Source organism: Didymella exigua (genome assembly GCF_010094145.1).
Source record: "Didymella exigua CBS 183.55 unplaced genomic scaffold M421scaffold_8, whole genome shotgun sequence".
Lineage (NCBI taxonomy): Eukaryota > Fungi > Ascomycota > Dothideomycetes > Pleosporales > Didymellaceae > Didymella > Didymella exigua.
In genome coordinates this window covers 835938-861889 of record NW_022984782.1, presented here as the reverse complement: position 1 = coordinate 861889, position 25952 = coordinate 835938, and the positions used below count along the sequence as shown (strand labels likewise).

General features: G+C 55.3%; 11 protein-coding genes and 1 non-coding gene across 12 annotated transcripts; 6 read left to right on the top strand and 6 right to left on the bottom strand.

Annotated features, from left to right (window-relative positions):
- Nucleotides 1-252: 252 nt before the first annotated feature.
- On the top strand, nucleotides 253-1280 carry M421DRAFT_42274 (Nicotianamine synthase; the record flags this gene model as incomplete). Its single annotated transcript, XM_033593265.1, has 3 exons — nucleotides 253-559; nucleotides 633-1117; nucleotides 1167-1280. Coding segments are annotated over 3 exons (906 nt in total), but the record flags the coding sequence as incomplete, so codon positions are not given.
- Nucleotides 1281-1387: 107 nt separating this feature from the next.
- Nucleotides 1388-2823, bottom strand: M421DRAFT_376490 (uncharacterized protein). Its single transcript, XM_033589808.1, has 3 exons — nucleotides 2452-2823; nucleotides 2314-2402; nucleotides 1388-2264 (listed from the first exon to the last, which is right to left on the bottom strand). Exons 1-3 carry the CDS (start codon nucleotides 2584-2586, stop codon nucleotides 1550-1552), a joined length of 939 nt encoding a protein of 312 aa, XP_033450790.1. The 5' UTR covers nucleotides 2587-2823; the 3' UTR covers nucleotides 1388-1549.
- A 1437-nt stretch (nucleotides 2824-4260) lies between these two features.
- M421DRAFT_376396 (uncharacterized protein) lies at nucleotides 4261-4996 on the top strand. Its single transcript, XM_033589806.1, has 3 exons — nucleotides 4261-4426; nucleotides 4556-4746; nucleotides 4815-4996. The coding sequence occupies exons 1-3, from the start codon at nucleotides 4372-4374 to the stop codon at nucleotides 4890-4892; spliced, it is 324 nt and encodes a 107-aa protein (XP_033450789.1). The 5' UTR covers nucleotides 4261-4371; the 3' UTR covers nucleotides 4893-4996.
- M421DRAFT_418844 (GroES-like protein) lies at nucleotides 4996-6592 on the bottom strand. Its single transcript, XM_033591915.1, has 4 exons — nucleotides 6231-6592; nucleotides 6054-6181; nucleotides 5365-6002; nucleotides 4996-5317 (listed from the first exon to the last, which is right to left on the bottom strand). The coding sequence occupies exons 1-4, from the start codon at nucleotides 6452-6454 to the stop codon at nucleotides 5084-5086; spliced, it is 1224 nt and encodes a 407-aa protein (XP_033450788.1). The 5' UTR covers nucleotides 6455-6592; the 3' UTR covers nucleotides 4996-5083.
- A 236-nt stretch (nucleotides 6593-6828) lies between these two features.
- Nucleotides 6829-9349, top strand: M421DRAFT_418843 (transketolase). Its single transcript, XM_033591914.1, has 4 exons — nucleotides 6829-7074; nucleotides 7124-7233; nucleotides 7287-8284; nucleotides 8334-9349. The coding sequence occupies exons 1-4, from the start codon at nucleotides 6878-6880 to the stop codon at nucleotides 9201-9203; spliced, it is 2175 nt and encodes a 724-aa protein (XP_033450787.1). The 5' UTR covers nucleotides 6829-6877; the 3' UTR covers nucleotides 9204-9349.
- Nucleotides 9350-9816: 467 nt separating this feature from the next.
- M421DRAFT_58450 (uncharacterized protein) lies at nucleotides 9817-10881 on the bottom strand (the record flags this gene model as incomplete). The annotated part of the gene is made up of 1 exon (XM_033595603.1): nucleotides 9817-10881. One exon carries the CDS (start codon nucleotides 10879-10881, stop codon nucleotides 9817-9819), a length of 1065 nt encoding a protein of 354 aa, XP_033450786.1.
- A 1830-nt stretch (nucleotides 10882-12711) lies between these two features.
- M421DRAFT_t41 lies at nucleotides 12712-12822 on the bottom strand. The gene has a single exon. It is a non-coding gene; the product is annotated as a tRNA-Ala (tRNA).
- Nucleotides 12823-13943: 1121 nt separating this feature from the next.
- On the top strand, nucleotides 13944-15116 carry M421DRAFT_418841 (alpha/beta-hydrolase). The gene has a single exon (XM_033591913.1). It carries the CDS (start codon nucleotides 14037-14039, stop codon nucleotides 15012-15014), a length of 978 nt encoding a protein of 325 aa, XP_033450785.1. The 5' UTR covers nucleotides 13944-14036; the 3' UTR covers nucleotides 15015-15116.
- Nucleotides 15117-15554: 438 nt separating this feature from the next.
- M421DRAFT_99826 (GroES-like protein) lies at nucleotides 15555-16640 on the top strand (the record flags this gene model as incomplete). Its single annotated transcript, XM_033598808.1, has 2 exons — nucleotides 15555-15891; nucleotides 15955-16640. The coding sequence occupies 2 exons, from the start codon at nucleotides 15555-15557 to the stop codon at nucleotides 16638-16640; spliced, it is 1023 nt and encodes a 340-aa protein (XP_033450784.1).
- Nucleotides 16641-17428: 788 nt separating this feature from the next.
- On the bottom strand, nucleotides 17429-19473 carry M421DRAFT_376277 (uncharacterized protein). Its single transcript, XM_033589805.1, has 5 exons — nucleotides 19177-19473; nucleotides 18860-19121; nucleotides 18609-18800; nucleotides 18164-18555; nucleotides 17429-18108 (listed from the first exon to the last, which is right to left on the bottom strand). The coding sequence occupies exons 1-5, from the start codon at nucleotides 19309-19311 to the stop codon at nucleotides 17683-17685; spliced, it is 1407 nt and encodes a 468-aa protein (XP_033450783.1). The 5' UTR covers nucleotides 19312-19473; the 3' UTR covers nucleotides 17429-17682.
- A 1220-nt stretch (nucleotides 19474-20693) lies between these two features.
- On the bottom strand, nucleotides 20694-24434 carry M421DRAFT_58302 (uncharacterized protein; the record flags this gene model as incomplete). Its single annotated transcript, XM_033595586.1, has 3 exons — nucleotides 20694-22547; nucleotides 22668-23553; nucleotides 23728-24434. 3 exons carry the CDS (start codon nucleotides 24432-24434, stop codon nucleotides 20694-20696), a joined length of 3447 nt encoding a protein of 1148 aa, XP_033450782.1.
- Nucleotides 24435-24531: 97 nt separating this feature from the next.
- Nucleotides 24532-25146, top strand: M421DRAFT_3584 (uncharacterized protein; the record flags this gene model as incomplete). The annotated part of the gene is made up of 1 exon (XM_033589647.1): nucleotides 24532-25146. One exon carries the CDS (start codon nucleotides 24532-24534, stop codon nucleotides 25144-25146), a length of 615 nt encoding a protein of 204 aa, XP_033450781.1.
- Nucleotides 25147-25952: the final 806 nt, after the last annotated feature.

Genomic DNA, 25952 nt, shown 5'->3' with positions numbered 1-25952 from the left:
CGCCTCACTACTCTCGTGGAGGGGTATACTCCACACCTGCGCGTGCGTATAAAATTCTTCCTGATGGTGGTGACGAGAAGGCCTCACTGTGCATATTCTCACCTTCAAATACTCAAGTTGCGCCCAGACTTTACCCACAGCTTTTAAGCATCTTCGGATACAGGACTAATGGAATGTACGATGGGCAATATTATGGGGAGTGAGAAGACGAAGTTCAACAAGCACACAAGCATAAGAGCCACGCCACCAGAGACACCACCAAGAACGCCGACCATAAATGCAACAGCAGCTCAAACGCTAGCCTCGGAGATCCGCGATATACTCCATGCCTTGTCAAAGCTTCCAGATCTTAGACCTGGAAACAAGATCAACACACTTCTGACGCGTCTCGTCAGCTTGTGCGTAATACCATACAGCACGGAGCTTGTCAACTACTTCTTTAATATAGAAGGGGTACTTACATTGTGCGAGAAGTTACGTCCGCTCTGCGCTACAGCTGAAGGGGAACTGGAACGCTTCTGGGCCTCAAAGATCGTCGATGAATCTGTAAAGTCACAAGGTACTTCTTTCGCCGCGACCCCGCTACCTACTTTCCCGAGTAGCTGTACAAGCATCTCCCTGACGCCCCACAGAAACACCCCACCAGACACGAGCCCTCCTCACCACCTTCCCGTATCATCAAAATTACATCGACCTCTCGCGCATCGAATGCGCCACCCTCTCCGCCTTTCTGCCCTCGCCAACAACACCGCCTCAGAACATCGCATTCATCGGCTCTGGACCACTGCCTCTCACTTCGCTATGCATACTCGACATCTATCCGTCTGCACACGTGCATAACATCGACCGCGACACCTCAGCACTAGCCATCAGTCGAGATCTGTGCTCGAGATTGGGATATGCGGACCGAATGAGCTTCGCTTGTACGGACGTGGGTGCCGTGGAGGGTGAGGATGAGACAAAATGGGCGACTTTCGATGTGGTGTTCTTCGCTGCGCTGGTTGGTATGGATACGCCGTCGAAGCTGGCAATTCTTGAGGACCTGGTAAGGAAGTTGAGGCCCGGTACGCTGGTGGTGGCGAGGAGTGCGAAGGGGTTGAGGGGTGTTCTGTATCCGGTGAGTCAAACTTGTGTGCTGCTTTGTAGGCGATGCTAACGTTTGGAAGATTCTTGAATTGGGTGAGGACCTGGAGAGGGTGGGTCTTGAGATGTTGGTTGAAGTGCATCCGTGGACTAAGGTAGTGAACTCGATAATCGTGTTCAGGGTCACGGAGCGTTGAGTAGGGCGTGTGGGTGGTAGAAGGAACCTTTTTGTTTCTACGAGTTGGTATCACCTTGCAGTGGGTGATGTAAAGTTCCAGACACTACGACTAAAAGTGGCTCTCAGAAGCACAGCAATTCTGCTGTAGGCCTTGTGCCCTTCTGAGTATGATGGTAGTGAGTTATTTTCTGCAGGTGTCTCGCGACCGGATTGGTCTAATAGAGACTACAAGTATGTTGCTGTTTTGGCCCCCATTTTGCTATTCGAGAGTGTGGACTTGCACTCGGACTAGCTACTCGCACTGAGGGGCATGAAGTCCAGATTCGTGGTGCTTCCCACCCTTGGACTGATGCCCGGGTGTTGACGATTGTGATATGAAGAGCCTCCTTCTACTGAGTAATGGCCGTAGCTCTGAAAATCGAGTGCTCTGTCACTCCATGCACTGTATGTGCAATTGTGAATCCGTGTACATTGTAGGATTGAATGTGCCATCGTCTGGCCGCCAGTATGGCTCTGTGCTGTTGGCCATAGACAAGTCGGATCCGGAGGTGGTAACATCGCGAACAGACTAAGGTCGCATGGCTCGTTCAGGCCTGTGACCGTATCGATAGGATTTTGCATGGTCGGTTCGAGCCCAATGTCTCCCGGCACTATGAAACTGTCATGTCTAACATGTTGATTCATCTTTTCGTTTGCAAAGTTGGTTTCGAGGTGTATTGACGATCGTTCCCTTGACGTCGTGACGAAATGCTCGTCTTTGAGCTGGCCATCGGAGCTGTAGGGCGACGATGCTGTGTGACTCTCAGAAACTGAGCTTTCCTGGGGTGTTGATGATGATAACGATGTATGGTCGAGTGACGAGGTATCTTTGCTTCGACAAGTACGGTGGCGTGTCTCTGGTGGATGGCTCGCGGGGGGCACTATTAGGCCCTGTTCTTCGAGCACGCTTTCGAGGAGAGCGATCCTCTCTACAAGTGAGTATACATACGCACGTGAGATGGGCCTGGAAGATGTCACTAGAGTTCGAATGTTATTTGATATGTTCAACGAACCTCCGTCTTTCGTCGTCATCTCTAATAACGCAAGGTGTGCCTGAGCGTTCGCATTGAATACACCTCTTCTTTCCAGAAGGTACGACGCACTAATCATGAGTCAGTCCGCGACAGTGAGCGCAATTTGAGCGGACTTACGCGAATGCGCCGGTCGCGACACGATGTGCAAGCAACCGATGCTCGGGTCTTCGGACGCCGCGTCTTCGATTGTTGTTGGATCTGCGACTCATCTGATGAAGTCTGCTCCTCTTTAATGAGCGGTGGGGACGTCATGCTGCAACTTCCGCCTGCTTGTATGCAGTTATAAACGAGGTGTCCGGTGATGGACGGTCTGTGGACCCGTCGATTGATCGAGGGTGAGCTGTGTGGTATGGTTGAAGATGTCAAGAGGTACGAGGAAGCAGAAGCCGCGGCCGCGGGTAGCAGAGAGGTGGGTTCATAACAGCCTCCGAGCTGCCTCGAAGCCAAGCTTTGATCTGGTCAGACGCTACATGTGGGCACAAGAGTGGGTAGAAATTGTGGAGGTGGGGCGCTTCTCCCCAGACTATCGACAAACTTGCAGATTCAGGGTTCGTCAACATGCTAGGTAATGGTAAAAAAAGGCGCACGGTCTCGAGGAAAGCCAACTTTGTTGACACGATGTTCCTGGTGGTTGTGAGTATGTTCAAACAAGCGAGACTTCTCAGCCTACTTTGAGTGCTCACTGAGTCCAAGTTAACACTGCGGGTTGCTCAGAAACAGATCAGCGCTTGACGTAACGAAGGATTGCAAATGTCCCGGTCAAAACCCTTGCTCACCACTTCGTCGCATCGAGGGCCAGAAGTGTCGTCGCTCGGAGCCGAGGGTCGCTTCGACTGCGATTCGGAGAGCAGTTGAGCGCCCCGAGCCCAACCAAAGAGCACAAGAACGGTATGGCGTGCATTTTCGGGGTCCTATTGGCCTGGCTAGACAGCTCTTTATTTGCCAAAAGGTCCGCACGATTCATGTCGGAAGCAATGCGGACGTTACAGGCGTCGCCCTTTCTTCAGGCGCGCTGCCAAGAACTACTACCCGACACTAGAGCGAAATTAGAAAGCCGACAGCCGAGTTTCGAAGCCGCTCGTGTGCGCCAGCCACTCGACACCGCAAACGTGCATGCAGCGATGTGACGGCATTTCGGCTACAGGGTGCGGATCGTCGGCCATATCCACATGTGGTGTATGAGATGAAGAACCGAACGCAAGCATCACATTTCGAAAAAGAAGTGTGGTAGTTAAACCTATCTGCGGGCCTTTCGCAACCTGACATAAAATCTTGACTTTTTTGCGATGCGAGAACACGATTCTGTACAGGTGAGATGGACTTGCTATTGAAAGATGAGTCACTGAATCAACAGGATCAGATGCACTATGAGCTTACATGCCCTTCTCCTCCCTCACAGCCGCGCCTGTAGCATGCGGGTCGGTCTGGTATGTCTTGAACTTCCTGGCTGGGACGCCCTTCATGCACATCTCGTCAAGGTTTCCGTATGTGCGACCAGCAGTTTTGGGCTGGTAAACTCAGACGTAGATCAAGCAGCAGAATGAGAGACCGCTAAAGATGAAGCCCAGTCAACCGCCAAGGCTCAACTGAGGTAATTCACTATGGAAGCACGAAGGACCGCATGGTTGGCAGCGTGTTCTGCAGCGTCAAAGAGATGTCAGTCGTCATGACACGAATGTGGAAGGTACCTTTCTCGCAGAGAATGGTGTAAGTGGTGTCAGTAATAGTGACGTTGTACCGCCAGCAGTAGAGAAGGATCACGGATATCGCGCCCTTGAGTGCAGGTTTGCTTCCAGCAACTGCGCAGCCAGCCATAACAAAGAGGGCAATTGTAAACACAACAAGATCCCAGAATGTACGATCACGACGGACGATGCGGTCGATGAGGTACCAGGAAATGACGTTGCTGATAAGAGAGAACCCGTTGGACAATTTGGGGCTTTCGAAGACATCTCAGTAGAGAAGCCAACAAGCCGCACGTAATACTTCGTACTTGGGGCGAAAGCGACACCAGACAGTGCTTGGGTCGACAATCGCATGTTGGAGATGATGGTTCGTCGCAGTCGATGGCAGATGATGTTGGAGAGCAATTGTGAGATGAGGTCTCGTTGGTTTGACCCAGGACCGTGGTTTCAGAACCGACCGTCGAGCTATGGGTCTGGGTTTAACGTTGTGGAGATGCCAAGATTTTCAAATCCGGAGAAGTTGATGCTATCCTCAGACAACGTTACGAGCAATCCTCTCCGCAAGCGTTGTGCGCCGTCATTACGATCTCCCGAAACAGATCGCTCCCGCGAGTGCAGGATCTTTCCCACACCTGACGCTTTGGTGTCGCCTCCTCATAACCGAACCTTCCACTTTTCGGCGCGCCTCCTGTCACCGACACGCTGCCGATCTGCTACAATACCGATCGTGAGTAAACGAAGGCGCTACTTTTGCGTCCGAGGTTCTAGGTCCTGAGACTATCCTGACAGCCACAGGACAGGGTCAGTGGCGAGCTGGCAAAACAAACTCATAACGACTACGAATCAGCTGTCTGTGAATCTAGATTGTGGTAGTAGATCTGCGACAGCCAAAGACAGGCATAGGGCTTGAGCGGTATTTTCAACAGTATACAATCACTCGCAATAGAGTCAAATTGGGCGGACTCAGGCACACAAATCCGGTGTTAGAACGAAAAATGCGTCGCAGACTAGTTGACTTACACCACGATTACAGCAGCGTGACGAAAGATAATTTTGAGACATTTTTAATCTTGGTGGTGTATGACTGTATCAGTGAACAGCACGTTGTCAACCTCGTCGATGATCTGCACTTTGATGCTTCCATTACTCAGATCGCCACATGTGTGTAGCGCGTCCAAGGCCTTCTCCAACGGGAACGTGTGGCTGACGAGTTGCTTGAGATCTAGAATGCCCCCAGCGAGACATTGTAGGCCGGCAGGCCATGTATCGCGATACCGGTTGATGAATTTGAGATCGATCTGTCAAAATATTAGTCTTGTCGCGACGTGAAGCACAACGACCTTACCTCTCCAAGCGAGAGATGCATGAAGGGCAAATTGTTCATGGTCTCCCTTCCTACCCCAATCACCATAACTGTGCCACCTCTCCTTGCGGTATATGCTGCGGTGACCACACTGCTCTCAACACCTGTGCATTCCAGCACCACCTCCGGTGCGCCGTACTCCCCGACGTGTTCGAAATTGAACAACTTCCTGATCTCTTTTGCATTCCCCTCCTCATCCAGATCCCGACTGACTTGGTACGTGAGAGCTGAAGGGACGAATGTCTTCGCAAAAGCCAGCCTCTTCGGTTCCAGGTCTGTAATGACGATCGGGTGTGCGCCGCTTGCTCGCGCAGCTGCGAGCGCAATGAGGCCAATGGGCCCAGCGCCACAGACGACAGCACCGCGACCAAGCGACAACCCTGCCGAATTGATGCCATGCATGACCACTGACAATGGCTCGAGCAATGCGCCTTCTGCATAACTGATGTTGTCTGGCAGCTTGTGACACCACCTTGCAGGATGTGTCTTGTAACGTTGGATCGTGCCATGATAAGGGTAGACGCCTGCAAATTGGACGTCTTCGCAGAGGTTATAACGGCCATCCTGGCACAGAAAACATGTCGCGCACGGGACACCAGGTTCAATGGCAACGCGATCACCTTTAAAAGCGTCAGAACCGGCTATGTCTCATTTATATGTGCATAACGTACCAGGCTTGAGGTTGTTCACGCCTTCGCCACATTGTAAGACGACACCGGCCGCCTCGTGGCCTAGAATGCAATCGCCTTCGACTACGAGTGAGCCTATCCTTCCTGTCCGCCAGAAGTGAATGTCAGACCTGTAGGTGTCAGCGGCTAGAACAACGATGGAAGGTGTAGAACACATACCCGCAAACACCTGTCGCTTTGATGTGTAAGAGAACTTCGCCATGGCATGGCGCATATACAGGTGCATCCTCCTGCTTCAAGTTGTGGTCTGCGGTGACTTGTAGTGACGGGTTCGGTAGCGGTGTTGACAATATTTTCTTTCCAGCCATTCCATTCATGGTATGTGACGTAACTTTAGCAGATCTCATGTCGCTCAAGGGAGAGTCGAGAATTACGGGCGCCATTGCGTCTACCTGACAAAGTTGTATCTACAGCGCGACATATGTGGGAAGCAAGAATCTCTACAGCGACGGAAAGGAGTAAAGACGCCATGTTGAGCGCGCAACGCGTCGAAAGGCTACCATCCGGTTGTTGTATAGCCGAATGTTTAGTGGCGGATGGGCGGGGGTCGTCGATTTGAGGGGCTGATTTCTCCCAATCGACTGGATTCCACAAGTGGTCATCCGATATGCTGTTGACCAATAGGAATCCATGGGGGTCTGTTTCTTTGAGTCCGACTGGCCCGGATTCCCCAATCGGGAAACCCGTCGCATTCGTGCCAGAGCAATCATCAGAATGGTCTTGATCTCGTCTTCAGGAGCCTTGAAAAGGTCTTGTTGTCTCTGAGCCCTTCAGACCCTTGCTCGCCAAAGAACACTTCCAATACCATGCATCTCGCACAAGATACCACACAAGTCAACGGTGCGACGAACTATGGCAAGAATGTCGTAGAAAGCCTGAAGAAAGAAGAGCAGATCGAGCAAGCGGCGGTCTGTAAGCTCACAAACGAACAAGACCATGTCTTGAAGTCATTCAGACTGTTGATTGCAGATCTGTGTCAACAGTTCAATGGCGGGCACCCAGGGTATGTCTTTCAGTATATTCACGAGGATGTGATATTGACGCACAAACAGAGGTGCGATTGGTATGGCTGCGATAGGAGTTGCGCTTTGGAAGTGTGTCATGCGCTATGCACCGCACACACCGACCTACTTCAACCGCGATCGCTTCGTTCTATCAAACGGTGAGATTCTGATCGTCACACCCCCCATGCACGAGTTTACTAATCGGAACCAGGACACACTTGTCTGTTCCAATATTCCTTCCTCCACCTCACAGGCTACAAGGCCATGACTTTGGATCAGCTGAAATCCTATCACTCTGACCGCGTCGATGCGCTCTGCCCCGGCCACCCAGAAATCGAACACGAGGGTATCGAGGTAACGACAGGGCCTCTTGGCCAAGGTGTTGCAAACGCCGTTGGTCTGGCCATGGCAACCAAAAACCTACAAGCAACGTACAACAAGCCAGGTTTCGATGTAGTGTCCAACCACACATGGTGTATGATCGGCGATGCGTGTCTGCAAGAAGGTGTGGCGCTGGAGGCGATGTCCTTCGCTGGCCACCTCAAGCTGAACAATCTAACTGTAATCTACGACAACAATCAGATTACCTGCGATGGCAGTGTCGACCTTACAAATACCGAAGACGTCAACATGAAGATGCGTGCATGTGGATGGGACGTTATAGACATCGAGGATGGCTGCTTCGACATTGAGGGCATTGTTGGCGCGCTCAACAATGCACGAGCTTCCACCGACAAGCCAACTTTCATCAACGTTCGCACAATCATTGGTCTGGGAAGTGCCGTAGCCGGTGATGCAGTTGCTCATGGAGCTGCCTTTGGTGCCGCTGATGTTTCCCACATGAAGAAGCTGTACAACTTCAACCCCGAGGAGCACTTCGTCATCAGCGAAACCGTTCGCGGGTTCTTTGCGGATCTACCGTCGAGAGGTGAGGAGCTGGTTCAATCCTGGGAGAAAACCGTGCAAGAGTACGAGGCGATGTACCCTGAGCTTGGTGCTGAATTCAGGAACCGCGTAGGGGGTCATCTTCCTGGGAACTGGAAGGATCTGATACCTACCTCATTCCCTGGACAGCCCACAGCCACAAGGAAATCATCTGGTTTGGTGTTCAACCCCATTGCACAGGAGGTCAAGAACTTCGTGGTTGGCACCGCCGATCTTTCTCCTTCGGTCAACATGATGTGGAAAGACAAGGTCGACTTCCAGCATGTCAGTCTCCACGCACCCTTAATGATCAGCATTCGCTAACAACACGCAGCCTGATCTGAAGACCACCTGCGGTATCACCGGGAATTACAACGGCAGATACATCCACTATGGTGTACGTGAACACGCCATGTGTGCTATCTCCAACGGACTGGCCGCCTTCGCTCCCAATACATTCATCCCTACAACATCTTCCTTCTTCATGTTCTACCTGTATGCAGCACCCGCTGTTCGCATGGGTGCACTGCAGCATCTTCAGGTCATTCACGCTGCCACTCACGACTCCATTGGTATGGGTGAGGATGGGCCAACTCACCAGCCTATTGAGCTGGCCAATCTTTACCGCGCGATGCCAAATTTGCTCTACATCCGTCCAGCAGATAGTGAAGAGACAGCGGGCGCCTGGATCACGGCCATTGAGGCTAAAAACACGCCGACCATCATTTCCACGTCAAGACACGCCCTGCCGCAACTGCCGCAAACCAAGCGCAACTTGGTAGCAAAAGGCGGCTATGTCATCGAAGAGGTTGAAGACGCTGACGTGACCCTGATTGGTGTTGGTGCGGAGCTGTGCCATGCCCTTGACACAGCAAAGGAGTTGAAGGCAAAGAACATCAAAGCTCGAGTTCTCAGCTTCCCCTGCCAGCGTCTCTTTGATGCCCAGCCAACCCAGTATAAGCGGGACATATTGCGGCGACACAAAGGCATTCCAGCTATCGTCATCGAACCATACGCGCCAAACGGATGGGAGCGGTACGCTGACGCGGGAGCTTGTATCAAGCGCTTCGGACATAGCCTACCGGGTAAGGCAGCGTACAAGTACTTCGGTTTCGATACTCCAGCGTTGGTCCAGAAGGTAGAAGATTACTTACAGCAGGTCCGCGATGACCCGATGCTACGCGGTGAATTTGTCGACTTGTAAGCGGACATTGATGGCGTCATTTCGGAATGGCTGGGATTTGTAGCGTGTAGTAGTCATGACATAGACCTCTGATTGTTTGTTTATGAGATTCGACGCATCAAACTGAAATGACAAAAAGACAGCAATAGTAATATCGCGCTTTCATCGGCTAATGGGTAAAATTCTCGCTCTTACTTGGGCTGAAAGTAAGGAGACCGAGAGTAAGAAGGCTAAGCCGTCATGGGAAACAGAGGTACCTTTGCTCCGTATGGAACGAAGGGCACCATGCCCATCTTCAGGGCCCACAAGACCTGATCTACAACGAAAGTTTGGGACGTCTTCGCGCCACAGATATCGCTCCCATCTTGAGAAGCCTGCCACCTGACCTTCTTCCTAAAAGCTGGAAGCTTATGTGGACAGTGGGCCATGCGGCCGGCGCGCAAATCTCCAAAAGAAGATAGCGTGCGTTGGACCAATATAGTACAACACGATCGCCCTAAGTAGTGTGGATGTGACTGTGACATATCGAGAGATCGAGACATTTTCAAGCAAGAACTGATTTCCATCTGACGTCAAACAACGACAATAAATATAACGAAGAAGTGTGGGTCCTAGCAGAAACTCAACCCAGTATCTAGCAAATATTCCTCGCACCGCTGCCCGTCAGAGTCCAGTTGCTGTTGTCAGCACAGGGAGACTCGCGAACAGTCGTGCCATCAACCTTGAGCGTGATCCAGAGATCACGGGTATTAGCGAACTCAGTGCGAGCAGAGACGCGAACCTCACCACCACCGTTGACAGTTCCGCCACGGATAGAAACATTGTAGCAGTTCTCGATCAGGACAGCGTTATTGCCATTGTTGGCGAGATCAACCGTGGTGATGACCGCAGCACCGGACTCGGAGACACAGAAGACGCCACGGCCACCACCACGCGACTTGACCTTGTCAATGTAGACGTTAGTGTTGTAGTTGCCGTTCGCGTTACGGCCGTTACGGTTGGCGAAGCGGAGCGTACCATATCCGGTACCTGCACCGACATTGTCACCATCGACGAGACCAACCTTGACATTGATCGAGTTCTGGATCAGCAATCCCGATTCGCCGATATTTCGGGCGATGACCTGGTTGATGGTCAGGCCGTCGATATTCCATGTCTCGACTGCGTGCGAGCTGGCGCCAGTGACACGGATGTCGTCCATTTGGACGTTGGACTGCGCGGCGCGATCGCGATCGAAGCGGATCCCGAGACCGCCGCTGAGGTTCATGGTGATCTTGCCGAGGATGAGACCGTTGGCACCGGAGAAGCGAAGACCGAAGTAGGGCGCACCAGTCATGGTGAGGTAAGGAATTTGAACATTGTTTGCGTCGGTGACCTCGATGGCACCGCGGCCGGAGCGATTGGCGGTGTTGATGGTGCCGCAGCCTTCAAAGATTTTACCAGCCTGGATGGTGATGGTGTTTGCGCCGATGGAACCGGAGGCAATGACCGAGACTCGCTGACCGGCACTGATGGAGTCAACAGCGGCCTGGATGGCGGCGCGGTAGTCTGAGCCAGTGTAGACGTTGGTGGAGCCTCGGGTTGCGGTGAAAGAGCTGCCAGAGCCAGTGACTCTGGCTGCGGGCGTGCCTGAACCGCACTGGGCGGAAACAGCAGAAACAAGCGCCAGCGCAGATGCGAGAAGGGAGAAGTGAAGCATTGTTCCCAAGTTGCGATCGATGTTGATAATCGTTCAGTACATCGGAGTGCTGCTGCTTATATACTGTGAAGAAAGGAGCTCCCCTTCCGATCGTAGAAACAGTGCACCACCTCTCGTTCTAATGATCTAATTCTCCGGTTGGAGGACCATGTTTTTTTAGATCTATTGGGGATGTTTCCGTAGTAGGCTAAGCACGGAAAGCCTTCGTGTGACCACTTCCCTTAGCAGTCTTGGTTTCATATGGAAGCTGGCGTGCACTGGTCCTTCCAAGAGTCTGATGTTTCTCAGGCGACATGGACCAAGATAGAGTCAGTGCTGGTGTGAAACAACGGATGACCCTTAATACCGAACCCCAGCCAACATGTTCGGCAAGCAGACGTCTGCTGGTTTCATTGGTGCGGTGCCGCAATGCTGGCTTCCGCTGCCAAGTCTTCCAAGACTCCTTTAGATTAGTATCGTATAATTCCGCCTTGCCTGTGTTTGGTGTCTGGCGACTTCTATGAGGAGCTCGGGATTCCGGAGGCATGTGAGGTCGATCACCCCGCGAAACGCTAAGTGTGCTTGCATGTTCGGTCGCAAATACCCCGGTGTCCCCGCAAACTATTGCACGGCTGGGCGAATTGCTCTTTGTCGAGACATACCCTACACTGAGACTTCGAAGTAACACTGATGATGAAAACATGGCCAATACAGCTGCGGGACGAACCGTTATTTACGGAGACGATGAAATTGGCTGAAGTCAAGGCGATACGAACCGCCGAAGCAGTTACATCTCATGACATCTACTTGATGGATTGGCCTGTGAGCAGCCGCAACCGTTGCAAAGATTGAAGCGGATCCGGTCTCGCTTGGAGAGTCTCCACCAAGTGTATGACCTCGGGGATCTTGGGCAGCGGCTCATTCGTCCAAGTGCCCTGGAATCAGGATCCTGGTTTTCCTCTCGTCATCTGCGTCGTTCACAGCAAGAAGCCCTTCTTGATCTTCGCCCGACCCGGTATCATCTTCGGCTTGCTGCTCTTGACGAATTTCACCGAGAACGCGGAGGCAGTCCTCCGTAATCAGATCAACAGCTTCAACAGCAGCCTGAAAAGCTTCCTCTGCGACCTTCGATGTACTGGCACCAATATTTAAATCATCACAGATCGTTAAGTGTGCACTGACAAACTTACTAGCGCTACTGCACTTGCACATATACTTTATAAGGTAAGAGTAGCCTCTAAAAACGTTCCCTTTAGTGCCAGGAAGATGGTTATCAAGAAATTGTTTGACTACGTTAGTGTAGCGCTTGAGGTCCAGAGAGAGCTGTCTAAATTTTGAAGCCTAACGAATCCTTTCTTCGACGCGCGACTTGAGCCCCTGGCGGAGGGTTTCATTGAAGCTATTATCGTACATGACGCGTTCTGCCTGAAGCGTTTGCCTGACCATCGCCCAAGTCCACGATTGTCGATTGGACGGTAATGTCGGGAACTCAACTGGAGCAGAGCAGCCTCCTAAGATAATAGCACCGTGTAAGCGTAGATTAGATGGGTCTGTGATGGATCTAAGCCGTGGAGCTGGATCAGATCAAAGCCGAAGTGTCGCTGGAAGGTCTGCGGTGTGGTGGTCTCGCCATAACATCCAGTCACTTGCAACCAACGCATTCGGCCGCGCGACGGAAACCGATAAAGAAAGCAGCCTCAGGGTGGCAAGAAGAGCCCGTTCAACATTCCTGTTGGTTAGTCGTTCATTCCATTGATTTGACTTAGTCAAAAACTGACCTTCACCGACCTTCACCCAGGACGGCATTTTTACCGACCCACACCTCCTGGAAGCGTCTCGACGGCAAAAAGTTGGACTTGCTGGGAATCGAACCCAGGACCTTTCCCATTTTCTCAAGTGGTTCAATCGACAAGATTGCAATCGACATGCTAAGGGAAAATTATACCACTAAACCACAAGCCCAAGGACTTTTTCATGGAGTTATAGCACAAAAAGGGATTTATATACACGGTACAAAAGCAGTCGCAGCGTAAGATGATGAGGTAGCGCGTGTAGTGAGTCATTGTCAAAGTTGGCTGATGTCCTAGAACACGCTAAGATCACACGAAGGAATCTCCACGCGCAGCTTGTGGTCAAAGTCCTAGGCCAAACGGTTCAGTCTCGGTCGATGCAGGCTCGAAAGGAACGGTCAGGGGCTCGTCAAAAGATTCGAAGCACTAGGTGCTTACGAGATGCTAAGGGAGTATTGTACCTCTAGACTCTTGATTTTTAGTGATAATTCAGAACTGTGGTAAAAAGCAAACTTGCCCACGAGCCCAGACTGTTTAATCCCTCAGTGGGATTTTGGTATCGTCAAATAACCATATTACTGTGAAAATACTTCTACTCGTTTGGGCAGAGGGGAAGCGACGGCAAGGCCCATAAGGTGACCCGTGGTCCGATCGGCACCAAATCCTCGTCAAAGCAAGCTGTCAAGGGGTTGAAAATCTCTCCAAGTTGTGCACTGGCTCTGAGACGCGCCATCGAATTCTGTACATGTAGTGTGGGGTGTGTGGGGCTGGACCGAGGTTTGACGGGAGCCGAACGATGGACCGAACGCGATGAACAAAGATCGGGAGCATCGAGACAACATCTCAAATGGTATGCAGAGGTCTTTGATCAGTTTCGTTGGTCTTTTGCGTCTTCTCCAATGCTTTCATTGGCTGCTCCTTGGGGCATTCGTCCTTTGGCGTCAAGTAAACAGCTATTGTAGGCAAGGCAACGCCCAATGCAAGTCGTCCGTAGCACAGGCAATGCATGCTTCCGACGTGAAAGCAGAAGTGTAGTAGCCTGATGGTCGTGGATTTCGTTGATGGTAAGATATAGGTCGGGTTTGATTTTGTGTTTGACGCTTGTGACAGCCGGCGCAGCAAGTCTTGTTTGAAACAGCTGGTATGCAAACTTATCTGCAATAACAGTTTGTCGACAGCGGGCGTCGGTATGTTGATGCTGATGTCGTGCTGTCGTGGTTATGATTGCTACCGTCATCGAACGCAGCTGTCCTCCATTGCGCTACGTTACGTCATCATCAGCCGTTCAACTGTAACTCCACTCTCCGCATCATACTAAGATATCAACAACATCCGACTGCATCTGAAATCCAAGATACGAGTCAATCAAGCACAAAAATCGCCAACATGACCTCCCAAGGCCCACCACCAATTCGCTACTACGACGTCCCCAATTTCACCTTCCACAATGGCGACACATTGCCCAATGTCCGCCTTGCCTACCAAATCTTCAACCCACGACAAGAAAAGATAGCTGTAGTGCACACGTGTTTCCGAGGCCGTCTGTCCACAACACTGACATACGCCGACTACGCGCTGCGCGACTACAAAGTAATCGTGATCGCTTTACTCGGCAACGGGGAGTCGTCCTCGCCCTCAAACACCCCCAGCTTCCCTGCTAATCTCGAGTACATGGACTGCATCAAAGCGCAGCACAAGCTGCTCGCCGAGGAGCTGAAAATCGAGCAAGTGGATGTCATGCTCGGCTTCAGCATGGGCGGACAGATTACGTACCACTGGATCACGACGCACCGGTCGTTTGTGAAGAATGCGGTGATCGTGTGTTCATCTGCCAAGACGTCGAGACATAACTTCCAGTTCTTGGAGGGTCCGAAGACAGCGCTGGTGAATTCGAAGAATGCTGAGTCGGGGATTAGGGCATTTGGGAAGGGGTATTCGGCATGGCTGACCAGTGCGGAGTGGTTCGATCAGGAGCTGTATAAGGAAATGGGATTTGAGAGTTTGGAGGCGTGGGACGAGAATGCGACATACAAGGGGTATGAGGGTTGGACGGGAGAGGATTTGTTGGCGATGTTGGGCATGTGGCAGCGAGGTGATATTACCAGGTGCTGGCAGAGTTCAGAGGGTGATCTGATCAAGGCGTTGAAGCACATCGATGCGAGAGTGCTGCTCATGCCGTGCGAGACGGATCAATACTTCCGTCCAAGGGCCAACGAAGCGGAAGTGCAGCACCTGAAAGGCGGTCGTGTCGCGGTTGTGCCCAGTATCTGGGGTCATATCGCGGGTGGTGGTGCTAACGAGAAGGATGTCAGATGGATGGAAGGAAAGATTGCAGGTTTTCTGAACGATGGTCCTGCCTCATGAAGATGGCGATACATGATCACTAGTCTACAGTGTATGTGTCAGGGCGAAAATGCAACAGCAAGTGTACATACGATTTATTTCATGCGATACTTGCACCCGGAAATATGCTTAGTCGACCCCCGGTGCCCGTACCGTGAGACCTCGAACGCGTCCGCTTGATTCACTGTTCAATATTCATCCGTCATTGACGCTCATGTTACGAGTTATGTTTGGCAAGATCCAAAATCTCATCACCACGGCCATTCCTGCGTACACACTCCTCCCGCTACAAAGTACATAGCGTTCGGCGATCCTCGGCAAGGCTAACACAACTTAGACCATGCGAGTCGACAACTCACAATAATTGCCATCGGCAGTACACAAGCGTATCTACCCCACATTCGTCATTACCAAGCAACACATTGCGTGACGTCTCATGTGCAATTCCACTGCAACGGAGATATAACGAGAAAATGCCGCTCTTCCACCTGAACCCACACTGGAAACGTTCCTGACAGAGAGTGCCAGGACGATCAATACACACAAACCAAAATGCCGACTATGAAGGAAGTAACTGTCGCAAAGGGTCTCAAGACCGCGATCCAGGACGTCGCGATCCCAGAGCCGCAGCCCGACCAGGTGATCATCCAGGTCGTAGTTTCTGGCAGCAACCCCAAGGACTGGAAGATCCCCGAGCTCGTCCCAGGCTACAACGCCAACAGCGGCGACGACATCGCCGGCATCGTCCACAGCGTCGGCTCGAATGTCTGGGAATTCAAAAAGGGCGACCGCGTCGCCAGTTTCCACGAGATGATGACCCCTGGAGGAAGCTTCGCCGAGTATGCTGTTGGCTGGCAACACACGACTTTCCACCTGCCCAAGCATCTGAGCTTTGAGGGTATGTCGGTTCTATCTGATTTCTTACCAGTTTGAAGAGTCGATGCTGATTTGCTTCCGACAGAGGCGGCGACTATCCCCCTCGCTGCCATGACGGCAGCGCTCGGTATGCACCAGCGCCTCGGCCTCCCCGATCCCTGGACACCTGCGACAGAACCCACACCGCTGGTCGTATACGGCGGCGCGGCTGCAGTCGGCGCGTACGCAATCAAGTTCGCCAACCTCGCCAACATCCACCCGATCATCGCCGTCGCCGGGCGGGGCGAGAAGTTCGTCGAAGGCCTGATCGACCGAAGCAAAGGCGACACCATCGTTGACTACCGCAAGGGCAACGAGGCGGTCGTGCAAGGCATCAAGGACGCGCTGAAGGGCCAGAAGCTCTGGCATGCATTCGACGCTACCTCCGAGCACGGGTCATACACCAACATCACCCAGGTGCTGGAGCCCACGGGTCATCTGACGGTGGTGCTGCCGACCAAGACGTACGAGGGTGTCCCTGAGTCCGTCAAGCTTACGAGGACACAAGTTGGTGAGAGTCACAGGAGCGACAAGGACTACGCATATCTCATGTTCCGATACATGGCGCGCGGGCTCGCCGAGGGCTTCTTCACGCCGCACCCGTACGAGGTCATTCCTGGCGGACTTGAGGGCGTACAGAAGGGGCTTGAGAATCTGCGAGACGGGAAGGCGAGCGGTGTGAAGTACGTGTTCAGGATCGGAGAGACAAAGGGCATCAAGAGCGCCCTGTAGGTGGAGAGATGGAGGACCGCGTCGAGTCACAGACTTCTTGGTGTCATCCCCGGATTCCAACGCAACATGGAAGGGTCGGGTCGCTGTGCACTAGCTAACAAAGAGCGTCTTCAGAATCACCTCATGTAGTGCACATCTGTCCGACAAGATCACATCCACTTAGTCACAAACCAAACCCGCAATCACCCAACCACAAACCCATAGTTCCACAGCATCAGGCCCATGTCATCCGCAGAGTCTCAAGCCAACGCAGGATGCGCCGCATCCCAAACAGGAAACCCGCTCCGACTCCGCTCCTTATCGCGGCGCCTCACCCGTACGTTCCGCCTCCACCCACCCAGTCGCTCGCGTCCCGACGGTATGAACTACAAAACCCACACCGCAGCCGTCATTATTTATCGCAAGACTCGCTCGCTTTCATCCTCTTTTTCATTTGAAAGGCCAGCTGCGAGACGAGCGCAAAACGGCCCGGCTTCGTCCAGGAAGCTGCGGCTGTTGGAGGACTGGGGTGTGGGATGCGTGCGTACTTTGTAGATGAGAAGCCTAGGATATCCGGGGGCATTGCGATGTTGTCGTGCGTCGTGCGATTTACTTTGTCCTGCGTTGTGTTCCATTCTTGTTCATTTGAATCTCCATCTTTATCTCCATCTCCATCTCCGTCTTCATCTTCTCCGCAGTCTGCATATCATTGTCTACTCGTTTCTCTGCACTAGAACCATCTCCTCCACCTTCCGCCAACTCGTCGCACCCCAGCCCGATCTCACGTCACGTACCTTGCGGCTACAGTAGGACACGAGACTGAGAAGCACGACTAGATTTCCCTCGGCTCTGCGGGCCGGGGACGCAGTCTGTACGTGGCGTATGAGCTCCTGAACTACGGCATCTCTGCTTCACATCTAGAATCACGGGATTCGGGGGTTGCCCAGTGGACTTGTGGGAAAGGATTTATTTATATTCATTTCGGATTCGAGCCACGCACACGCCACGCTAAAAAACCAGGACCGAATAGACACCAAGCCGCCGCGACTTCGCCGTCCACCAGCTAGTGACCCCCGGCGGAATTCGAGTTATCAGCACACGTCCACGCCTTAGTCCCGCCGTCCTTGTTGTACGAATCGATAATTCCAACAATCGACCCGTACGTGCCGCCGATGAGCAGGAACGTACCGGACACGATGACAAACACGCTCCACGCAACCATGGCCTTCCAGCGCCAGTCGCGGTTCGACCGGTTCCAGTTGTCGTACAGCCACATGCAGCCCATGGGCTGGAAGCACATGAGAGTCCCCAGCAGGGCGCCGATGAGCGAGACGAGGCCGCCGAACACCGGGATGGCCGAGGCGATGATGTACGCTGTTAGTGAGACGGCGGCGGTTAGGCTGAACCAGACGATCCAGTGCTTAGGCGTGTTGTGATTGAGGTGTTTTGTGCCGCGCAGGAAGCGGATGAAGAAGTACTTTGCCGTGATCTACGGTTGTGAGCGGATGCTCTGCGGAACTTCGCAGGGGGAGAGGGGGACTTACGTGAGTGACTAGGATGACGGAGGCGAGGAGACCAGGCAGCGCGAGGCCGTAGCAGATCTTCTTCATCAGAGTACCCGCAGAACCCAGCGCGGGCGACGCCACGTAGGATCCGCAGTAGAAGTACACGACGACGCCGATGGCGACGTACAGCGCGGTCATGACGAACTGGCACAGCGACAGCGCCTTGAAGTACTCCCTGTGGTCGCGCATCTCGGAGACGATGTTGAAGTAGGCGGGCGTGCCGGCATACGCGAAGACCAGACTGGACAGCGCCGCCGCCGCCTCAGCAAAGGTAGGCGACTTGAAGAGCTCGAAGTTGGACTCCCAGGGGCCGAACTGCGGCGCCGCCGAGGGGCGGTCCTGCAGACTGACCGACACGGTGAGGGTGATGACTACAGTCGTCAGTACGCATGTTCTTCGGGGTCAGCGGTGCGTGGATACTCACTAGCTGACAGGATACCAGCAAGACCGACCCAGGCAATCCAGGAGATCTTGCCCAGAGTCTGAATTGACGCCAGCGAGAAGCCCACGACGCAGGCCACAGCCACGAAGATGGCGGTGCACGCGCCGTGCTCCGACAGCGAGTTCAAGCCAATGGAAATCCCCAGCATGCCAGAGCCGGCAACACACGTCCAAACTATTCTCGTCAGCCACTGCTTTTCTGGAGGACCATGTTTCCATAAGGTAATGACCCACATAACGCGAACCCCAGACCGAGGACCTCGCGACCAGCGCGGCCAAAGATCTTCTGCCCCACATCCTCGATGCCGTACGTCTCAGGATGGCGGACCTTGAACACGCCGACCATGTAGCCCGACCACAGCGTGATGAGGCCGATAGCCAGCAGCGAGATGACACCCGGGATGAGGCCCAGGGTGTCGAACGCAGCGGGAATAGACAGCACACCGAGACCGATCTGCGTCTTCATCATCAGGATCGAAGACCCGAGCCAGCTGACCTACCAGGCCGTTAGTAATCGTTAGGTAACAAGAGGATGCGGTATGGAGACGTACGTTGCGGTAGTTGGGCCCGCCCTCGACGACCTCACCAAAGACAGCATCCGTCTGGCCCTGCGCGTTGGTCTCCTCGGCCTTGAGCTGGCTGCCGTCCTCGACATCCTGGCCCGTCTTTTCGTTGAAGAAACCCATCCTGTCTGCTCCGGGGTAAGAAAAACCAGCGTACGGTACGAGAATGGGAATTCCAGCAACAACAACGACCAAGTACGACTTTAAGCAGAATTCGTTCGGCCCGACCGACACCGGGCTGGCACAGACCCAAGGTCCATGTGGAGGTCATCGAAGGCGCGCCTGTGGTTTTACCCCAGGTACGTGGGTCCCTATTGCGGCGGTTGGCATTTGATAATTGGCGATGCACTTTGCCAGCAGCCGCAAAAGGCCGAGAAGCGTTGGTGTGGAGCCGCCTTGAGCTGCCAAGAAAATTAGTGCAGGTACCGCAGAGCGAGGTTTCGCCGGACTAGGCCGCATGCGGCAAATCAACTTCATTCTGCACATCGCCAGACGCTGCGTGCCTCGAGGGCGCGCGGACGGGGCGTTGGGAAGGTCGAGAGCAATCTGGGGTGCTGAGGCAAGGCGCGTGGCGTCTGCAAGCTTCGCGCTCCAAGGCCGCGCGCGATGCTTGCGCGCAGGGAAAAGAACAGATCGGAACAGGGACCAAGCCATGACCAAGCCATCCGTACCAAGTGAAATAGACGCTTATCTTTTGTGGATTTTGCATGTTGCATTGTGGGACGAGGGTCCATCCAAGTCCGTTCACCAGCGCCTTTGAGATAGCGAAATAACGAAAATATGTCATTCCTCGGGTGCTGCGTAAATACTTTTGTAAAGATTAGGTGACGGTTGCGGATAATAGAGATAGCCAGAAAAATAGTGCAGACATATACAGTCCGTCTTGGATCCTGCAAAGACGCCACGTTCACTGCCCAGTCGTTCTTTGCGACAATGGTGGAATCTAAGTAGATATTGTTGCTGAGCCGCAGATATCGCAATGTACAAATACGCTCGCAACAAAGCCAAGTAGGTGCAGATGGGCAAGGTGCGGATATTACTGCACGTGATGCGACGTGTCGTCGCTACATGGTGGTATCAAACAGGGGTCGTGAAAAGCTCAAGAGTGCTACCAGGAACACAGGGAATGTTCAAAAGCTCGAAATCGTCATGGGCTAATGCAGCCGTTTGCGATGCCGCAAGTCGTTACATGGTGGTATAAATCTACCGCTGAAGCGCGGAGTAAATGGCGAAACATGGAGAAGGCGTCCGAGCGCAGTGCTCGACACGAGGGTATCGGAGGAAGGAGGAATCGGGAGGATAGAAGCAGGTGTGCTCCAGGTGAAGCGTAGTAGCCAGGGAAAGAGGTCAGGTGAGCACGGCTTCTGGAAGCATAGCTGAGGCGTGGGCTGACCCAGTTGTGCGGTCGGGACCTGGGGTGTTATGTAAAGACGCCGGGGCAAGAGTTGTCCTTAGGTAAGAAGTCGAGTAGCGCATCAAACATGGCCGTAGCGTGCGCGTCAGCCTCAGTGGGGCCCCATGGCACCACCTCCGCCAACATCATTCGGCTCGATGTAATACCTGCTCCCGATACTCTTGCGGATCTTGTCTCTCCGCTTCTCCGCCGTGCGCTCCTTCAATCGGTCTTTGATCCCGCTGACCCCGATGTATTGCACTTGGTAGCCCTTCAACCCCGGAATCGCCCTGCCCTTGCGCCAAGACTGGCGCCGATTCGCGCCGGGATGCTCAAAGGAAGCTGAGGAGCGGAGACTAGGCTGTGATCCGCGCTTGCGAATTCCGCTGCTTGAGGATCGGGGGGACCGAGAAGATTCCATGAGGATGCGGGGCGAGGATGCGTGCCGGCTTGTTGTCGGTAGTGTGACGTGATGGCGGCGGCGGTTGGTGCCGTGTCTTTCGACGCCGAGTGAGTTGCCGATTAGGAAGCCGCCGGAGCCTTGGATGCCGTTTGTGAGTCGCTTGCGCAGGGTGTTGCGGCGCCGTGGGTACGGCTCCGGACCAGGGTCTTCAATGTCGCTTGTGTCGCCGCCGGTTGGGAGGACGTTGTCTTCGTCGTCAGAGTCGCTGTCTTCGAAGCCGTCCCAGAAGCCGCGCGGTCGCCAGAAGGGATGGAGGGTTCCGTCCTCGTCGTTGACAGTAGGAACCTCGGGGTTGCGATGGGAGGACTGAGAGCGTGCGTGTGATTCGCTGTAGTGGCGGCCGCGGTTGCTTGATGCTCGAGTCAAGAACGGCGAGATGAAGTTGTCTGAGTAGCGACGCGCACGCTGGACTAGCGAGAGGCGACGTTGTGGGTGCGAGTCAGAACGCTTCGGCGGACCTGGCGGGCCAACTTCGAGCGTGCGCTCGAGCTCTTCAGCCGGAGTCGGTGGTATGAACATGATCTTAGGGGGCTCCGGCGCAGAACGAGGGTTCTGCAGTGGAGAGTCCACACCATCAGGTTGGGGTAGGTCAATCTGCATTGGCGGAGTCGACGGCTCGAACGTGAGGGTCGGTTGCTGAGGTGTGTGGAACACTTGCGGTGATTCTTGAGCACCCTCCATGGCATCGACGAATGGTGGTGTGGGCGTCCGGATGACTTCTTGACGGAATTGCACACCGTCCTGCGAATCAAAGTAGGCCTCGTCCGTCGACTGCTTGTGCTCAGGCACCATCGAATTGACACGCGAAGGCTGTTGCACCACGACGAGAGAGTTGTTATTGTGAGGGAAGATGCTGACGGCGGTGGCCTCGCTGACCTCGGCAGGTGTGTCGGAGAATTGTGAAAAGGGAGTCGATTGCGAATAGAGATGTCGGGCGTTGGCGTGCTCCTCTGTCCGCCCTGTGGACCTGTCGAAGCTGATGCGGCGATGCTCGTCGGGCGTTCTCCTTTGCCAATCGTAGCTCCGGCGGGAAAAGTCTTCAGGGGTGCCTCGATCGTAGCTGTGTCGAAGCTGTGGATCCTGGAGCGGCGATGTACGATCCTGGCTGAGGGAGCTTCGGCGACGCTCCTCGGATCTCGCTCTCGACGACCGCGACCCTCTACGTACTGGAGGTGACAACTGGCTGGGTGACAGCTGGCTGGGTGACGACATGGACTGCTGACGCCCAGGTGAGGCTGGCGTCTGATCAACTGTCGGCGTAGGCACAACCTCGTCTTGAGCCTCACGCTCGGCGACGAGCAGACGTACACGGTCGAGGAGGGCCAGCGGCGGCGCCTCATCTTTGGGGTTCTCATCATACACGCTGAGTCTCTGGTGAGCGGACTCGAGAACATGTTCCATCGGGTTCCGAGGTAGGGGCTTGTCAAGGTCACCAGGGCGACTGGAGTCTGAGACTACTCGCCGACGGCTGACGCCAGCCGACACAGGAGACGAGTACGGCAGCTGTGGCGGCATGACGGGTGAGCGAGTGGGCATGACGGGTGAGCGAGTGGGCATGACGGGTGAGCGAGTGGACATGACGGGTGAGCGAGTGGGCATGACGGGTGAGCGGGTGGGCATGACGGGTGAGCGGGTGGGCATGACGGGTGAGCGGGTGGACATGACGGGTGAGCGGGTGGGCAGAGCGGTGGCGCGCTGTGGACTTTGGGGAGGCGACAATTCGACAATGTGTCTGGTCCTAGCAGGGCCGGCGGCTGTTCTCGCAGACTCGGGCGCCGAGGATGTGCGCATACGCGGGCTCCTGTCAGGCTGCCTCTGGGAGTTTGATCTGCTGAGTATATCAGCTGCGGGCTGCAGGATCCTACGCACAGACTCCTGATGGGCGAGCGTGTATGCCGAGCTGTCAATGGTGCGACTGCTGCGCACAGAGAAGGGAGAGGCGTTGCGAGGTGCCGTGCCCACAGAGCTCAATGCACCGAGAGTCTCCGAGTCTGTGCTGAAGCGCTTGCTCCTGTCGGCAAGAGTGACCTTCTTGTGCACCAGCCTGTGCAATGGCACGTCCTCTGATGCCATGGAATCGCGGTCCGGACGAGTAGCTGACACACGGCTGAGGGGAGACGCCGACTCTCTCCGCAGAGCCATGTTCTTGGCGGAATGGCGGAGCTTGCGTTGCCGCTGTGGAGGTGTGGCGATGACGACCGCAGCAACAATGGTCGAGGCTACGGACGCCGTCGACATGCGCTTGCTCTTGCTGTCGTGGAGGGGCTCTTCAAGCGGGGGGTGGACTTGGGCGGGCCAGCCAATGGACTGTGCAAAGATCTCGATGGATGCTGCCGTGTCGACAGGCGCGGGCGGGCTGGCGTGGGACGAGAGCGAGTCCTGGTTGCGTCTCCGTCGGACTGTCACGTTCCTCATCAGGTCCGTGTTCCACTCGCGCTCTGGCAGTCGGACCACGACAGGAAAGTACTGGTCTTCTTCGGCGCCAGCGACGGTATCCGCATCGTCGTGCCTGGAGTCATCGTCGTCGTGCCTGGAGTCATCGTCGTCGTGCCTGGAGTCATCGTCGTCGTGTCTGGAGTCATCGTCGTCGTGCCTGGAGTCATCGTCGTCAGGCCTGGGATCATCGTCGTGCCGGGGGTCATGGTCAGGCGCGGGACCCTCCATCTTCGGGCTCGGGTAGAACAGCCGCGGCTTCTCCGTGGGCGTGGCATCGCTGTCGTCCTTCTCAAAGGCCAGGCCCAGGCCGCGGTCCTCCTCGACGGTGCGCAGGCGGTCGATGACGGGCGTGGCAGAGCGACTGTTGCTGGGGTCCGACGACAGGTCTTCTCTCGCTGTGGTGAAGGACTCGGCCCTCGACGACGGGTAGGCCAAGAGCGGCGGGCGGTCGACGGAGAGGGTGTGCGAGGCGGCGGGGCGTGGGGGGCTCGGATCGGGCGTGGGCGGGCTGCGCGCGTTGACGGGGGTGCTGAGGGCACCGGGGGCGCCGGGGGCGCCGGGGGCGCCGAGGGCAGACTGGTGCGAGGCGATGGAGCCGGTCAGGCTGTTGCGGGTGGGCGGCAGCTCGCGCGACATGGCCGAGGGGCCGTCGCGCGAGATGCTCGGCGGCGTGGGCGGCAGGCCGTGGCTGTCTGCGCCGTGGACGATAACCGGCGATGCCAGCGGGGTGCTCTGCTGGCTGCTCTGCCGGCTGCTCTGCTGGCTACTGGCGGGCGAGCCCGTGTCATCCTCCGACTGCGAGCCGTCGTGCTGCAGCTGGAGCGGGACGGCGGCCGGAAGGTACTGGCGATAGCTGTCGCTGCGGCGCGACTCGTGCGGGCGGGCGGGACGCTTCGGCGGGCGGGCGAGGGCCTCTTCGAGCAGCGCGTATGCGTCGGGCTGCAGCGCCGACATGGCGCGGGCGGCTGTCGAGCTCGAGCGATGCACAGCGGCTCCGTGGTCGACGGGGAGGCAGACAAGACGGTGTCGCGTCCAGCGCTACGAAGACGACATGCCGCGACTCGGTGCAGGCAAGACGGTCGTCGTGGGCGATGCGACGCCGCCGCTCACTGCAATCGCAGCGGGCTCGTGGACTCGACGTCCGACGTCGCACAGGCGGGCAGCAGCAGCTGGGGACGCAGTCCTCGGTTGGCAGCAGCGCCAAGGCAGACGACGGACAGCGGTCGCACGGCGCAAAGGCAGAGCGCGGGCAGAGGGTTTCGTCGGTGTCGTCGGTGTCGTCGGTGTCGTCGGTGTCGTCGGTGTCGTCGGTGTCGTCAATGTCGTCAATGTCGTCAATGTCGTCAATATCGTCAGTATCGCCAATGTCGTCAGTATCGCCAATGTCGTCAGTATCGCCAATGTCGACCGTGGCGCCCGTGTCGCCCAAGTCTCTGCTGCGCTGCGCCGGTGGAGAGGCTGCGCAGAGGGAGGCTGGGAAGCGCACGTCGCCTGCCTGGTTTTGCGCAGTGTCGCTGCACCTCTCTCTAGGCGCATTGGCTTCGGCCCAGAGTTGGTGGCGCCGCCGCCTGTCCAGAGCACTGCACGCATCATCTCAGCTGCAGCTCGCAGGCACCAGACGACTGCCGCTGCAATTGCGACGCTGCACCCGACGCAATACCATTGAAGACCATGGCATGCTGCTGAAGCGGCGCCCCAACCCGCGCCCCAACCCGCTGGAGCATGCTTGTTCGCCGTGACAGAGCGAGTGGGCCCTGGACTCGTCCCGCAGCACGAGCGCCTAAGCTCCTTCCATCTGCACTCCGTGCAGCATACCCCGCTCCACCACCGCAGCCCCTCCAGACGCATGCACTGCTCACAAGTCTACTGTGTGATGAGCACGCATCGACTGGCAATCATGTGTCTGCCTGCCATGTACCACTCAGACATGAGTGCACCAGCACAGCCGCTACTTGAGCACCGCTCCTGTTCAGTCCATGGTCTGACGGCCTTTGCAAAATAGTCCCTCTCGTGCATCGCAATCCCATCGTGTCGCGAAACACCTGCCCGCCCATCTCCTCGGTGCGAGGCTCGGTGCGAGGCGTGGTGCGAGGGACCAACGTGACACGTGCACTCTCGACAACCGCAACGGCCAGGCACCACGCACAAACAGCTCCTGAACGCGCCGTGCTCGATGCTCGTCTTTGCGCTCAACGTGCGGCCTGCACGCCAGCCTTGATGTGGCTAGGGGCACGCCGGCGTGTGGGGCGAACCCGTGTGGAGTGATGAGGCGGGCTGTTTTGGGACGGTGAGCTGATGTCGTTGGGTTTGCACGGGCTGCGAGGTAATTATAACCATCTGGTAGGGCTTCAATCATGGCTCGTGGACAGACGCCGTCTTGGCGCTTGCAATAAGCACACAGGAAGTCGCTCCGGGAGCGGCGCTAGCAAGATGGAGCAGAGGGGAGCTACTCCACAGGACCCTTGAATAAGG

Excerpts from the sequence above, each read along its gene's own strand:
- M421DRAFT_376396 (XM_033589806.1), top strand. The coding sequence starts at position 4,372 with ATGTTGGAGATGATGGTTCGTCGCAGTCGATGGCAGATGATGTTGGAG. Across the intron at positions 4,427-4,555 it reads GATGATGTTGGAGAGCAATT|ACAACGTTACGAGCAATCCT; the intron begins GTGAGATGAGGT and ends TGCTATCCTCAG. Across the intron at positions 4,747-4,814 it reads GATCTGCTACAATACCGATC|GACAGGGTCAGTGGCGAGCT; the intron begins GTGAGTAAACGA and ends TGACAGCCACAG.
- M421DRAFT_418841 (XM_033591913.1), top strand. The coding sequence starts at position 14,037 with ATGACCTCCCAAGGCCCACCACCAATTCGCTACTACGACGTCCCCAAT.
- M421DRAFT_376277 (XM_033589805.1), bottom strand. The coding sequence starts at position 19,311 with ATGGGTTTCTTCAACGAAAAGACGGGCCAGGATGTCGAGGACGGCAGC. Across the intron at positions 18,801-18,859 it reads CGGTCTGGGGTTCGCGTTAT|TTTGGACGTGTGTTGCCGGC; the intron begins GTGGGTCATTAC and ends TGACGAGAATAG. Across the intron at positions 18,556-18,608 it reads TGCTGGTATCCTGTCAGCTA|TCATCACCCTCACCGTGTCG; the intron begins GTGAGTATCCAC and ends TGACGACTGTAG.
- M421DRAFT_418844 (XM_033591915.1), bottom strand. The coding sequence starts at position 6,454 with ATGGCGCCCGTAATTCTCGACTCTCCCTTGAGCGACATGAGATCTGCT. Across the intron at positions 6,182-6,230 it reads AAAGCGACAGGTGTTTGCGG|GTCTGACATTCACTTCTGGC; the intron begins GTATGTGTTCTA and ends TGACACCTACAG. Across the intron at positions 6,003-6,053 it reads CGTGAACAACCTCAAGCCTG|GTGATCGCGTTGCCATTGAA; the intron begins GTACGTTATGCA and ends ACGCTTTTAAAG.
- M421DRAFT_418843 (XM_033591914.1), top strand. The coding sequence starts at position 6,878 with ATGCATCTCGCACAAGATACCACACAAGTCAACGGTGCGACGAACTAT. Across the intron at positions 7,075-7,123 it reads TTCAATGGCGGGCACCCAGG|AGGTGCGATTGGTATGGCTG; the intron begins GTATGTCTTTCA and ends ACGCACAAACAG. Across the intron at positions 7,234-7,286 it reads TCGCTTCGTTCTATCAAACG|GACACACTTGTCTGTTCCAA; the intron begins GTGAGATTCTGA and ends AATCGGAACCAG.
- M421DRAFT_376490 (XM_033589808.1), bottom strand. The coding sequence starts at position 2,586 with ATGACGTCCCCACCGCTCATTAAAGAGGAGCAGACTTCATCAGATGAG. Across the intron at positions 2,403-2,451 it reads GTCGCGACCGGCGCATTCGC|TGCGTCGTACCTTCTGGAAA; the intron begins GTAAGTCCGCTC and ends ACTCATGATTAG. Across the intron at positions 2,265-2,313 it reads GATGACGACGAAAGACGGAG|GCCCATCTCACGTGCGTATG; the intron begins GTTCGTTGAACA and ends GACATCTTCCAG.